Raw genomic sequence first — 15,213 nt, 5'->3', positions numbered from 1 at the left:
CTTGTACTCTCAATTTAGTATTTATCACTCCAAATTATAAGAAATACGCCTGTTTTTTAAATAAACTACAATTTCCTTGTGCCGTGCTATGTATCTGATCCAAATTAGCGCCATATTGGTAGTTCTTTCCAGTTTGCAAAGTAGGGTTTTAAAAACATATATACTGAATATATCAAATATTTAGTGCAGCCGAATTAGTAATTATACTTCATCTATATGATTGAGGTTTGAAAAAAGTCAAGATGTTGGTATATGTTAGATATTCTAACTGTTATTGTCAAAATGTGGTTTTGGGTTAGCAGCTTCTTCCGTTTTGCAAAGTAGGGTTGGAAAAACATACATCTACTAAATATATCAAATATCAAGTACAGCCGAACTAGTAATTACACTTGATCTCGACGATCAATACAAAGAAAAATTAAATAAATTTACTTCAGATACTTTTAGAGCCGCACCATGTAACATCATTCAAAATCAACACGGTACTCATAGTACTTCCGGTTTGCAAGGGTTATTTATAGTCGCATAAAGACAGATTTTGTGCGTATAATATATTCATGATGAATATATTATGAGAGATACACGTTTGGTCAATAAAGTTGAAAAACAAACAAAAAAAAGCACATGCCTGATAACAGGCCTTGTTTCTCTACTGGCTCACTGAAATAATGGCCCACTGTTAGAAATGGTTGATAATGTATTATCAATAACAATAAAACAATAAAACGTTTTCTACCGTTGTTAAGGTGGTGTTTATATATATGGTATAAGGTGGTGTTATAAGGTGGTATTATACACATTTTTTATTATTTTATTCATAAACAGAAAGTCGGCGCAGGTCGGTGACGTTGAGATAGCAGCGTCCATAGCAACCACCTTAACAACGGTAGAAAACGTTTTATTGTTACGTTTTTTCAAGGAGATACTAAAATCTTCAATGAAATTAATAAACAGAAGATCGTCTACATCCTCTGAACAAATATTATGAAAATATGATGCATAGTTCTCGCTAGAAATGCCATCGAAATGCATACAAATGCAGATGCTTTCTTAAAATGTTATGTTTTTCACAGAAAAAAGGTTGACAGTCGGCCATTTTCTTTTTTTAGCTGAGGGAAACTTGATAGTCACGTGACCTTGTTGCGAAGCAATGTAAATGAATAGGCCAAATAAAACGTGAAATTGTCACAATTTTAGGGGCCAAATTGTGACAATACTACGTTTTCCCTTGTGGACCAATGTAGCTATTACACGTTTTGCTGTGAGACTGGATTGGCCAAACACATTTGTTTTGTCAAATTAAGCTTTATAAAGATCCCCTTAAAGCTGCAGTCTGCAACTCTTTTTCAAGCATAATGCCTGGAACTGTCCGGGGATTCTGAAAGTAGTACATTAAATACCCCAATACAAAAAAAAAATGAGTTCTCTAGGTCCCCTATATGTCCCGCTAGGTCCCTCCAAAGCCAGCAGGTTTGTTTACAAAATTGCAGACCGGACCGGTAAAAGGTAACCAATCAGGTTTACGAGCTGGGCTCTGCTGCCTGTCAATCACCGATTGTGCACGCGCGATACAAGGTAGGCTCGTCCCCACGCTTATTTATCTAGACTATTGAACTTCATTACGGGCTAGTCTACTTACTGTGTCTTCCATGATCGCAAATGACAGGTGAGTTGATGAATGAGGAGTCGTGTACGCGCATCTGGCGTGCACGTCTACGTGCACGAGTTCTCATGTGTTTTGATGGGCCGGGACAGGAAGTTGAATAACTTTTTATTTTTCGGTTAAAAAATAAGCATTTCTTGCATTTTGCGACTACGGAGGTCACCGTTTTCAACTTCAAGCGTTCTGATAGATCATGTAAACTCTTAAAATGCCAAAAAGTAGGACTTTACGTATGACAACAACAAATCCTGCAGACTGCAGCTTTAATTCCCAAGTACTGCTTATTTATTTTTGTACACTTTACACTTTAATGCTGTCTGTCTGTTTTATTTTTAGGGCTGTCTGTTGTATTTGCACATAGCAGTTAGGAAAATGATAGTGTAATGAACTCTTTAAATTTGGTTACAACATTCTTTGATACACACCTACAAAAATACAATTCTTCTCAGATGCTGTGGAGTCAAGTAATGTGAACTCAAAAGTGATCAAAAATGGTCAGATAAGACAAGGTTATTACAGTCTCAATGTCATATGCCAGCATGAGTAGGTCTATGTCTGTGTAAAATCCAATTAAATTTAATGTAGAATTAAAGTTAATTTTTAGGCTGACGTTTTCAACATCTACATGAATGTTGAAGAAACCAACTACAATCTGTCCTCTAGTAATCTGAGGTTAAAAAAAGCAACTGAGGATTCCGACAGAAAGGATGTGTCAGGTTGGGGTGGGTGCTGGGTAGGACACGGATGCAGACCCAAAGGTGTAAAAAGAAAAACTTGGTTTATTTCACAAAAAACAGGGATTAACAAAAAGCGCGGCTGAGCCGAATAACAAAAAACTTAACTGTGGAAAAACAAAACATTACTATGGCTAAGAAAAAACAAAGAACTTGACTTGACATGGAATACTTAACTTGGCATGGAATACTTAACTTGGCATGAAATACTTAACTTGGCATGGCATGAGGGATGTTGACGGGTATAAGATGGGTAGGATCTGGCAAAAACAATGAAGAAACCTGGAAACTAAATACTGACTGAGTGATAGCTGAGTGAGTGCAGCTGAGGGGAAAAACAGGTGAAGTGAATGAAGGTGATGGCAAAGCAACAGAAACTATGGGGAAAACATAGCTAAACTAAATACCGGATCTGGGGTCCGTTTCACAAAACAGGTTCAACAAACTCTGAGTCTATTCCTGAACTCTGAGTTGATCTACTCTGAGATCAATCAATCAATCAATCATCAATCAATCTTTATTTATATAGCGCATTTCATACCACAGGCAACTCAATGTGCTTTACATAAAGACATAAAAAATACAACACAGAAAAAATACAACACAGAAATACAGAGCAGGTAATTTGAGTAAACTAACAAAAGCTAACAAACATGGATAAACTTTCCTCTAAGAGGAAGCATTTAAAAATAGATCTAATAACAGAACGGTTGGTATAATAAATGATAACAGATCTTCAATATATGAATATGACTAAGTTCGCCTCCTAGTGAAGCATTAAACATTAATAAGATCAGAAACATGGATAAGCTTTCCTCAAAGAGGGAGCATTTAAGAAGCCGTTCAATGGTCCATAAATTAAATTAAAGGGGACTTTGGTAAAAAACTTTCATCTGAGAGGAAATGTTAAGGTTTATACAGTGATAATAGGTCTTAATAAACCATTTGAATATAACTAAGTTTTCCTCTTAGTGAAGCGTTAATGAGATAAGGGTAGAATGAGAGAGGAAATAACACATTGGGGAGAGGAGGAGAGAGATCAGCACAAAGAAGGAATTGGGAAACAGTGAAGGAGGTGTGGTGTAGGAGTTGCGTGAGTGTGTGTGTGTGTGTGTGTATGTGTGTGTGTGTGTGTGTGTGTGGGTGTGTGCACGTAAGTCTGTACTCAACATTTGTCCTTGACAGTGATGTGAGTATGTCAGCCAGTCCAAAGAGTTTCCACAGGAGTCTCAGGAGGGGGGTATCAGACTACTGATAGTGCCGTCTATCTATAAGTTTTTGCTGGTGCGTCTCGTGGCGAAATCCGATCAGCCGAATTGTGGAATGTAGACCATTTCCGCCCGGTCCAAGTAATCAATCAACTTTACTCCCAGTTTTAATCCATTTCTCTACTGAGTCCAGGAATCTCAGCCGGCCTGCTCACGTGCATCCAGCTTCCGATTCTGCTCACGTAGCATCTCAGTCTGAGCGTTGATTGCTCTTGTGACCCCCTCGAACGCTTTCCACGTTCTCTTAATTTCGTGAAATACCAGGTATCCTCCAACTCCAAATAGCAGGAACCCGAGTATCATAAATCCAAATATATAGACATCTTCGACGTCCTCGGTGTACAGCATCGCTAGACACAGAATTCTCCATTTCCCCCAGGAGTCCATTGAGTATCCAGCGAAGAATGTCCCGTCGGGCAATGAGGGTTCTCCTTTCCCCAACTTTGCATTAGAGAAAATTTGATCAATAGCGTTGAGAGACCAGCTGACCAGATCCATCATCCTTGAATTTGTCTGATATGTAAAGAGATGCTCCAAAAAGACAAAAAGAAGCAGGGAAAAAAAGGGAGGGTTGGGAGCAGAGAGAAAATGTGTCCTCCTTCACCGAGAGCAGGAAGTAAAGGCTGGAGATAGAAAACTCTGAGTTTTAATTTCCAGAAACGCTGATTTGAGTGAGTTTAGTCAACTCTGAGTAGTTTCACCTTGAGTTTAGCGCGTGCACCACAACTTTAAAAAGCCAACATCAATGGAGCCCGATTCGACGAGTCACCATGGCAACGGGGAAGAGGAGGGCTACGTTTTTCACCAACCTGGAATTGGAAATCTTAATGCGCTCATACGGCGAGTTTCAACACGTTTTTAGAAAGAAGTGCAACCGCTGCAGCAGCAAAAGCGTCAGTTTAAATGTAGTCCTTTGCAATCACAATAATATTACAGGGAAAACTGCTTGAATGGTAGCCCATTAATTTATTTCATTTAGGTGCAATCCCGCGGGGGAGAAGCGCACTTGGCAGCAGTTTAAGATGAAATATAAAAACATTGTTCAAACAGGTGAGACCTCGGGATGGAGGTTCCTCATTTTGATCATGTTTTACACTGTAAAGTAAATATTAAGTGGCTGTTTGACTGTGCAGTTGTTTTATCCCCAACATAATGCTGTTCTCACACACATAAATGTCTTCTCATCTATATCATGTTCTGTTAAATAAAATAAGAAAGAAGGCAGATGCCCGTAAAACGGGTGGGCAGTGGCTGAGGGAGTCCATCCCCAAGACACAAGTGCCTTTATAAAATATAATAGGCCAATAGATATCTTTTTTAAGCCTATTCATGCAAATATTTATTTGTCTTTTTTTCTTTTGTCCCAATAAAATTCTGATGGTGCCGCTCAAAAAGACAATTGTCTGTAAATGCTAAAACATCCATGATAACCATCTCCTGATGAATATTTATTTCTCTGCGCAGTAATGCTGCTCCTTCATCCACGGGATTGTTGTCTAAAGGACATGTTGGTGGAAACAGTGGCCTCCTGCTGTGCCTGATGGACTTCTAGAAGTAGAAGAACTCGCTCTGCTGACTGAATGAATGAGGAAATCAAATGGCTGAAAGAGGGCCGAGACAGAGAGAAACTCCAGGTTCACTGAGTAAAACCTGGTTCAGAGAGTCTGTTACTACGGTAACTGACCGAGAGCTTAAATTACCTCCCTTTGTGAAACAGAAAACTCAGAGTTTCCCTCATTTCAGGGTTAATAAACTCAGAGTTTTCACTAAACCTGCTTCGTGAAACGGCCCTCTGGACCTGAAAACTAAGGCATGAGGGAAAACTAAAACATGGCAAAACTAAACATGGACTTAAAAACTAAGACATGATTAACACAAAATAAAATACCAAACTAAAAACATGGGGAGAAATCCCATGGGCGTGACAGGATGATACACAACAACAAAAAGATGTAGAACTTATATTGCATCAAGGACTGATTAATAACCCTGATTTGAAGATTGCTGCCACTCCTCCATCTTAAATAATCCTTCAAATAATGTGAAAATTTAAAAAGCTAGAGGAAGTTGATTTGTTGATACCAAGAACATCAAGATCCTCCTGTGAGAGTAAGGTCTTTGTAGAACAAAATCAATCAATCTTTATCATCAATCAAGTAATTTGCTCCTGTTGTGTTTTTTGATTTATTGTGTTATAGGAGCTCACCTTGAGCTATTGTGTGACCCAGGAATGACCTGGCTGACGCGTTAATAACGAAGTCCACAAAGGCATCTTCTATGCAAAAGTGTTCAATTCAATTCAATTCATTTTTATTTATATAGCGCCAAATACAACAAATGTCATCTCAAGGCACTTAGATAGTAAGTCCAATTCAAGCCAATTGGAATTCAATTAATTAATAATAATCATAATTCATAAAATAATCCAATTCGTTCATATAGAGCCAATTCAAAAACAATTTCCTAGCTAAGAAAACCAACAGATTGCACTGAAAACTTTTTGTTTTTCGGTCCAATCTCCCGGCCTGAGCGTGCCTGAGGCGACTGTGGAGAGAAACGACTCCCTTTGAACAGGAAGAAACCTCTGGCAGAACCAGACTCAGGAAGGGTGGCCATCCGCCTCCACCAGCTGGGGTTTGAGAAGACAGAAAGGGGGGGAGGGGGCCGCCGCGGCGGCGGCACTGTAACACCATTCAAAGGATATCTGTTGGAACAGGGAAACACGAGTTAATGACCATAATAATATCACATATACATAAAGAGAGTAAAGTGAGGAAAGGTGTGACAGATGAGCTCCCCCAGCAGTCTAGGCCTATAGCAGCTTAACTATGGGATGTTTCAGGATCACCTGAGCCATCCCTAACTATAAGCTTTATCAAAAAGGAAAGTTTTAAGCCTGGTCTTAAAAGTGGAAAGGGTGTCTGCTTCCCGGACATTTACTGGCAGCTTATTCCACAAGAGAGGGGCCTGATAACTGAAGGCTCTGCCTCCCATTCTACTTTTAGAAACTCTGGGAACCTCAAGTAAACCTGCAGTTTGGGAACGAAGTGCTCTGTTAGGAAAATATCTTATAATGAGATCTTTAAGATATGATGGAGCTCGGTCATTAAGAGCTTTATATGTAAGGAGAAGAATCTTAAATTCTATTCTGAATTTAACAGGGAGCCAATGAAGAGAAGCTAAAACTGGAGAAATATGATCTCTCCTGTTAGTTCTCATCAAAACTCTGGCTGCAGCATTTTGGATCAACTGAAGGCTTTTCAGAGAATATGTGGGACAGCCCAATAATAAAGAATTACAGTAGTCCAATCTTGAAGTAACAAATGCATGAATTAGTTTTTCTGCATCACTCTGAGACAAGATGTTCCTGATTTTAACAATATTACGAAGGTGAAAGAAGGCAGTCCTAGAAACCTGTTTTATATGCAAGTCAAATGATAAGTTCTGGTCAAAAATAACTCCAAGGTTCCTCACTGTAGAACTACAAGCCAAAGAAATACCATCTAGAGTAACTATATAGCTAGACAATTTCTCCCTGAAACGCTCAGGTCCAAAGACTACAACTTCAGTTTCAGTTCTGAGTCATCCAGGTCTTTATGTCTTTAAGACATGCTTGTAGTCTGACCAACCTATTGGGTTCATCTGGTTTTATAGATAAGTACAGCTGAGTATCATCAGCATAGCAATGGAAATTTATGCCATGCTGTCTAATAATGTTACCTAATGGAAGCATGTATAAAGTGAAAAGAATTGGTCCAAGCACAGAACCCTGGGGAACTCAATGACTTACTCTGGTATGTGAGGAAGATTCTTCATTTACAAGAACAAACTGAAATCTATCAGATAAATATGACTTAAACCAGCCTAATGCAGTTCCTTTAATCCCAATAACATGTTCAAGTCTGTGTAATAAGATACTGTGATCGACCGTATCAAATGCAGCACTGAGATCCAACAGGACAAGCACAGACACAAGTCCGCTATCAGAGGCTAAGAGGAGATCATTGGGAACTTTCAGCAGTGCAGTTTCTGTGCTATGATGCACTCTGAATCCTGACTGAAACTCTTCAAACAGATTATTTCTGTGTAAGTGATCACAAAGCTGAGCTGCAACTATTTTTTCAAGAACTTTAGACATAAAAGGGAGATTGGATATAGGTCTATAATGAGCCAACACTTCTGAATCAAGAGTAGGTTTTTTAAGTAAAGGTTTAATTACAGCAACCTTAAAAGTCTGAGGTACATATCCTGTCAACAAAGACAGATTGATCAAATCCAATATGGAAGTGTCAATTAATGGGAAAACCTCCTTGAACAGTCTGGTTGGGATTGGGTCTAAAACACAAGTTGATGGTTTAGAAGAGACTATTGCTGTTGTTAGTTCAGAGAGATCAACTGGACAGAAGCTGTCTAAATACAAATCAGGTTCTAAAGATACTTCTAAAGCTGCTGTACTTGATGATACATCACTGATAATAGTGGGAAGGACTCCATCAATCTTCTCTCTGACAGAAACAATTTTATTGATGAAGAAGCTCATGAAATCATCACTGCTGAGAGTTAAAGGAATAACTGGCTCAGCAGAGCTCGGACTCTTAGTCAGACTGGCTACAGTGCTGAAGAGAAACCTGGGATTATTCTTATTCTCTTCTATCAATGATGAATAATAAGTAGTTCTAGCTTTACGAAGGGCTTTCTTATACATTGTTAAACTATCTTTCCAGACTAACTGAGACTCTTCTAAATTAGAAGAACGCCACTGTCTCTCCAGCTTTCTTGCAGTCTGCTTTAAAGCACGCAGCTGTGAATTATACCAAGGAGCCAACCTCTTCTGACTGATTACCTTCCTTTTCAGAGGGGCAACATTGTCCAGTGCTGTACGCATTGAAACTATAGTGCTGTCAACAAGAGAGTCAAGTGCTGCTGGAGTAAAGTTTAGGTAGTCGTCCTCTGTCATATCTGCACATGGCAGTGAAGAAAAGGATGATGGAATTAATTCTTTAAATCTGGTTACAGCATCCTCTGATAGACACCTTCTATACGTAAATTTCTTCTCAGAAACTGTATAGTCAAGTAATGTAAACTCAAAGGTTATCAGAAAATGGTCAGATAAGACAGGGTTATGAGGGAACACTGTTAACTGTTCACTCTCAATGCCATAAGTCAGAACAAGATCAAGGGTGTGATTAAGGCAGTGAGTCGGTCTTTGAACACTGAGAAAATCCAATAGAGTCTAATATAGAATTAAAGTTCATGTTTAGGCTGTCATTTTCAACATCTACATGAATATTAAAGTCACCCACTACAATGACTTTATCTGTACTCAGCACTAACTGGGATAAAAACTCTGAGAATTCAGACAGAAACTCAGAATAAGGGCCAGGTGGACGATACACAACAACAAACACAAGAGGTTTCTGGGATTTCCACTTTGCGTGGGAAAAACTGAGAATCAGAGATTCAAAAGAGCTCAAACTAATCTTGGGTCTGGGACTGATTAGTAACCCTGATCTGAAAATAGCTGCCACTCCTCCTCCTCTGCCTATGGTTCGAGGAACGTGAACATTTAAACAGTCAGAGGGAGTAGCTTCATTAATGCTAACATGATGCTAACATGATGCTAACATGATGCTAACATGATCCTCCTGCTGCAGCCAGGTTTCTGTAAGACAAAATATATCAATATGATGATCACAAATCAACTCATTCACTAACAGAGACTTCGAAAGGAGAGATCTGATATTCAGCAAACCACATTTAATAGTTTGATGTTTTTGTTCAGTTAAAGTTTTTGTTTTAATAATTTCTTTTTGCACAAGAGGATTTGCTCCTTTTGTGTTAATCGATTGGGTGGGTAGCAGCAGGTGGGAAGCTGCAGAGAAGTGTGTAAGACTACAACTCTGCATCCTGGTCTGAGCCCTGGGTTGTCATGTTTTAGGGTGGCAAATAAATTCATCCATATTTCTAGAAATGAGAGCAGCTCCTTCCAAAGTGGGATGGATGCCGTCTCTCCTCATCAGACCAGGTTTTCTCCAGAAAGATTGCCAATTATCTATGTAGCCCACGTTGTTTGCTGGACACCATCTGGACAACCAGCGATTGTAGGACGACATGCGGCTAAACATGTCATCACTGGTCAGATTTGGCAGGGGTCCAGAGAAAACTACGGAGTCCGACATTGTTTTGGCAAAATTACACACCGATGCAACATTAATTTTAGTGACCTCCGATTGGCGTAACCGGGTGTCATTAACGCCGACGTGAATAACTATTTTACCATATTTACGTTTATCCTTAGCCAGCAGTTTTAAATAGGATTCTATGTCGCCCGCTCTGGCCCCTGGAATGCATTTGACTATGGCCGCTGGTGTCTCTAATGCCACGTTTCTGACTATGGAGCTGCCAATTACCAGGGTTTTTTCCTCAGCGGGTGTGTCGCTGAGTGGGGAAAATCTGTTTGAAGCGTGGACAGGTCGATGGTGAACAACGGGCTTGACTTTAGAGCTATGCCTCTTCCTGACAGTCACCCAGCCACGTTGTAATCCTGGCTGCTCAGGTTCTGCTAGGGGGAGGCTAATTGAGCTAGCTGCGCTAGGTGGCTCCACACTGGCAAAAGGGACCTGGCTCGCTATCGGTTGATTTTCAACAGTGCATAGCCGAGCTTCCAATTCAGATAACCTCGCCTCCAAAACTACAAAAAGACTACATTTGTTACATGTACCATTATCGCTAAAGGAGGCAGAGGAGTAACTAAACATCTGACACACGGAGCAGGTGAAAGCAGGAGAAGGAGGAAGAGAACCGGTAGCCATGCTACGCTAGAGAACCAGACACACCGTTAAAAAGTGACAATAAAGATCTGTAGAAGTGTGTTAGAACAGAACTGTAAGCTATAGAGTTTAACTATGCAAAATTGTGTAAGTTATAGATCGAAATAAAGTGATTATCAGTACTCCAAGCGGAGCAAGAAATTCCACAGTGTTGTTTTGTTTATTCCATTAAAACGCTATCCATTAAAATCAGGCTGTTATACCACAGACAGGTAACGGTCAAAAGCCATTTGCCCTTCCGGGTCAACACCTAACATCAACAGCAATGCTCCTACCTTTATACCTGAACCTCCATAGCGACACCCAGTGTACAAGTTCAAACATTACACCTTGGCAGTAGCAAATTGGCTGCTACATATTGAATTAGGGTGGTTTGGGAGCCTCAGAGAAGCGTTTAAGACAGCAACTCTGTGTCCTGGTCTCAACCCTGGGTTGTCACGGTTTTGTGTATTTCATTTGCATTCAAGATCTATTGCTTGCAATTAGAGTTTAGATCATGTTTAAAACAAGAAAATCATCCTTATTTTAATCTGTCTTTTACAAGGACGTGATATTTAAGCATCAACTTTGAGTAACATCACTGTCCACACTTACTGGTATTGTCAATTGGGGAACTTAAAGTGGGATTTTTTCATTTTTTTCATAATTCTTTTTTATTTATTTTCTGCATAACTAGCTTTTGAAATATTTGTTTGGGGCCTTTAAGCCAAGATGATATTGCAACATTGTCCAGCATTAAGGCTTTGGTGGAAAGACATTTTGCGCTGATTTGTCCATTGCCTGATGTAGCCTTTTTCCAAAGTGATTATATCATGTTTTTCATTGTAAATTGAAAATAAAATCAAGAATAATTTCTGTTTACTTTTAGAGGTCCCTAAAACAGACAAGAGTTTTGAGGAACGACTCATATTCAAGACCTTCATTCTGAAATTTGTCAATGCTTTTACCCCAATCATATACATTGCTTTCTTCAGGGGAAGGTTAGTAATTTCAAATTTGTGTGTCCTTTTCAAGTATATTTTTATGTTTTTGTTTTTTTTTTACTTTAATAATATGTAGTAAATCTACTCCATTCTTCTAATTCTTTTCTATAGACTGGTAGGCAGACCAGGAAGATACTTGTATGTGTTTGAATCTTACAGAATGGAAGAGGTAAGGTTTACATTTTAAAGCCTTTTCATACTAATTTTTGCAAATATTAATTCACCATATATCCAATGTTAAAGGTATAAATAAAACAAAATACTCTAAACCCCACAGATAAACTTATACTATTGATTACTTAGTGGTGGATTTCTTAGTGGTGAAAATATTGAAATACCTTTCCCATTCAGATGAGTGCCTGTAAGTTTATACATCTGCATAAAGAAATAAAATGCATGTGATCTTATCACGTCAAAACAAAGAAACACACATAAATTTGTTAAAGTTACCATGCAGATGGCTACATACAATCTTGCAAGTGGTATGCAAATCAAGCTATTGATCTCAACAAAAACCTAAGGCTACACAATACTTTTTTTCTCCATCACAAACATTCATACACCGATGGACACATCGGTAGGTAACGTGGAGTTCAATGTATTGCCCAAGGACTTGTGACCCGGAGAAGCCAGGAGTTGAACCACCGGCCTTCTGTATAGATGACTGCTCTTCCTCCTCAGCAACAGCTTCCCTCACATGAACCCATTCTCATTCCCAGGGTTTCAAATACTGATGTCTGGAAGATACATAGAAGGTGTCTTTTGGTGTTAGAGCACCATGGGTCTTTAGGATGTAACACCAATAGCAACCACTGCAAATGTCATTATGAAGCATTTACTTACAAACAAGTGACATGATTGTAGAAAGGGATGGTGGAGAGATTGCTGAGGTTTGCAGGACTTATACACAGGAGGCTTAAGTTCAAGACCATGTTGCAACAACTGTTTTTTTTTTTATTCTAGGGTAGTTCGCGCTTTATGATATTTGAAATTCTTATCGTGTTGCTTAGGTCACATTTAGATATTCTTACTGTGGGACTTATTTACAGTGTGCTCATGGAGGCTGTCTGATGGAGCTGTGTATCCAGCTGAGTATTACCATGTTGGGAAAGCAACTCATTCAGAACAACCTTTTTGAGATTGGAGTACCGTAAGTACAGTTCAGTCTAAATTAATTGTTTATTACTTATATCAAGGCAAGAGCCTACACTCAATATATTTCTTGCATCACTATTCCTTGTAGGAATAAGCAACCAAGCCTCCACACTTAGAAATTTGTTTAGTTTAATTCTCCTCTCACATCAGTTGATCCATCTTTTTAAAATCTTTGTAGCTCCAAGGTTGCAAATCATGCCTCTTCTATAGGAAATATTGTGGCAAGAAAAAAAGACAATCAGCATTTGGAAACAGTGGCAATCTGTTGACTCAGTTTTTACTCATTTCAGAGCTTTAACAGTGGGAATCAGCAAATTAAACTAAACATTTTGAATCCAACTCTGTTTACCATTATAATCTTAGCATGGTTACATGCCACAAGAGGAATAAGAGAAAATTGGATCAAATGTGTGGATTCATTTATTTGTGTCTATGTATTTGTTTATTTGTCTGTTTGTGTGTGTATGTGTTCCTCAGTAAGCTGAAGAAGCTTATTCGTTATATTCGGTCAGAACATGGAACTTTTCAAGAAGAAGAGAGACAGAAGAAGTTCCAGAGATATGAAGCCGACCACTTTTTGGAACCATTTGCTGGATTAACACCTGAATATATGGAAATGAGTCAGTACCACACCCGATACCCTGACACACACAATCTGACTTCTTTGTGTTCCTAACCCTGAGCGCAACCAGAAACAAAACATTAACATTAGCGTGTTATTATGTGGTGTTGTGCAGATACTGTCAGTGCAGCTCTTGTGTTTTATGCTAGGCATGAGGTAAAAACATAAAATTGCATCATAATGTTCAAATAACTTTAAGATTGAATAAAGAATTTGATCAAATCCGACTAATGATAAAATGGTTGCTGCACACTGAATGTCAGGATCTCACCATTTTCATTCGTCCTGTGTATACCTTACATATATTTTCTTAAAGGATCTTAAACTTAAAATTCTTGGCACCTTCAATAAATTCAGTTCTGGATTCTATATTTTGTTGGTAGTTTATCTTACCCCACATAAGCTTCTGGCCATCTTCTAGTTTTTGTTAGTAGACTCCTTTACACAATACCTAGTCAAAGGTAAGTAATTTATTAATTTGCCATATACCTGAGGTAAATGGATACATTTATGTCAGATATGTCACATTTAAAACTTTGTGTTAATGTTACATGCAAAGTAACAGCAAAATACATGTGTTAGAGGTACACTTTAATTAAATTAAAAAGATTTTTAAAATATGCGACGATTTGCAAATCATCTCTAACCAAGTGTTACTAAAAATATAACAGATAAATTTTAAAAAAATGAATAGATTGAGGAAAATGAAAAAAAAACATTGTGAAATGATGGTCGTAATAATGCATCATCTACACCAGGTGTGTCAAACTCAACCACTGAAGGGGCCAAAGTTAAAATTTTGGAAAAAACTGGATTGACATTTTTTTAACAGTCTAAAACTGACTGCGTTTCATTAAGAAATATGAATTTGAAACGCCAGACTGCTACAACTGTATCCTCAATAAATTAAATAGGATTTCAATTTTTTTTTCTTCAACAATACCATAAAGTAAAATGAGAATATTTCAAACAAGCTGGTGAAAACATAGCAGTTTCACTTGGTGTTTTTTACACGTTACAACTATTTGGTTTGACTTGAGAAAATAGTTTAGTTCTCTGCCAGGCACTAACACCACATGGTTAAGTTAAAGAAAAGATTAAGGTTTGTGTTAATATATATTCTTTTACATCTCTACATAAAGGTTACCATTAGTTCAACAGTACTGGCAAGGTGATTCTGTTCAAACAACTGCAATCTGAAGTTCGAGACAGTTGTTGTAGGATCGTCTTCATGTAAAAGTGTGGGCAATGAGAGCTTATTATTCCATGAAAATTTATACTACAGACATAGTGCTTCTGTGAATTTGTAAATAAAGAAGTATGATAAGTGTCTGAGAATGCACATGAATGCACCTAGCGCGAACACAGGTCTGTTCTGGTACTTTGATATGTTGCACCACATTGCTGAATGTGGAATAGTGGAAGCGTTAGCCATTCTCGTGTGAAGACATTCTTGGGTAAAGACATGCATGTCTACCTGCGAGTGTCCACTGAGCAAGGCCACTGAACAAGGCAAATCTCTCCTACTTGCCTCATCCATGTTGCTCTGGCCTCACCACCTGCTTTTAAAATGGGCCTAAATCCCATTCTTGTTGTCTCCTGCTCGCGTAGAAGGTTTCACACAACCAAACGCCACCGCAACCTCAGGGCGCTTTCACACCAGAGCTGTTTGGTTCACTTTAAACGGACTAGAGTTTGTTTCCTTTGGGCTAAGATGATATTGGCATCTGTGTAACCACAGCACCACGTCGTAATCCCTCGCTCTCCACTGTTTTTGTCAATACTCCTGCATTCATTTCATGTACAGAGCAACATCCTGAATAGCTTGCTGCCTTGCCTGCTGCTCATTCTGGACAGCTTCTTGTGAAAAAAAAAAAAAAGGTTTAGACACCAAGGTTAAAAACAAAAACCCCAATTGGGTTGTGGCTGGCGGAAGGGGATGGATTTCCGTTTTTGAT

At 38.6% G+C, this 15,213-nt stretch overlaps 1 protein-coding gene across 2 annotated transcripts in view; it reads left to right on the top strand.

Annotated features, from left to right (window-relative positions):
* Window positions 1–15,213, top strand: part of ano1b (anoctamin 1, calcium activated chloride channel b) — a 226,703-nt gene that overhangs the window by 161,666 nt on the left and 49,824 nt on the right. For both annotated transcript variants that reach the window (XM_075469194.1, XM_075469193.1), the window contains 4 exons: window positions 11,364–11,475; window positions 11,590–11,647; window positions 12,528–12,628; window positions 13,111–13,253. In XM_075469194.1, coding sequence (XP_075325309.1) covers window positions 11,364–11,475; window positions 11,590–11,647; window positions 12,528–12,628; window positions 13,111–13,253 — 414 coding nt within the window. The remainder of the gene's footprint in view (window positions 1–11,363; window positions 11,476–11,589; window positions 11,648–12,527; window positions 12,629–13,110; window positions 13,254–15,213) is intronic.

Source organism: Odontesthes bonariensis, chromosome 7 (assembly GCF_027942865.1).
Source record: "Odontesthes bonariensis isolate fOdoBon6 chromosome 7, fOdoBon6.hap1, whole genome shotgun sequence".
NCBI classification, from domain to species: Eukaryota; Metazoa; Chordata; class Actinopteri; order Atheriniformes; family Atherinopsidae; genus Odontesthes; species Odontesthes bonariensis.
The sequence above is the reverse complement of the archived record's forward strand: the minus strand, read 5'-3'. Positions and strand labels throughout refer to the sequence as shown.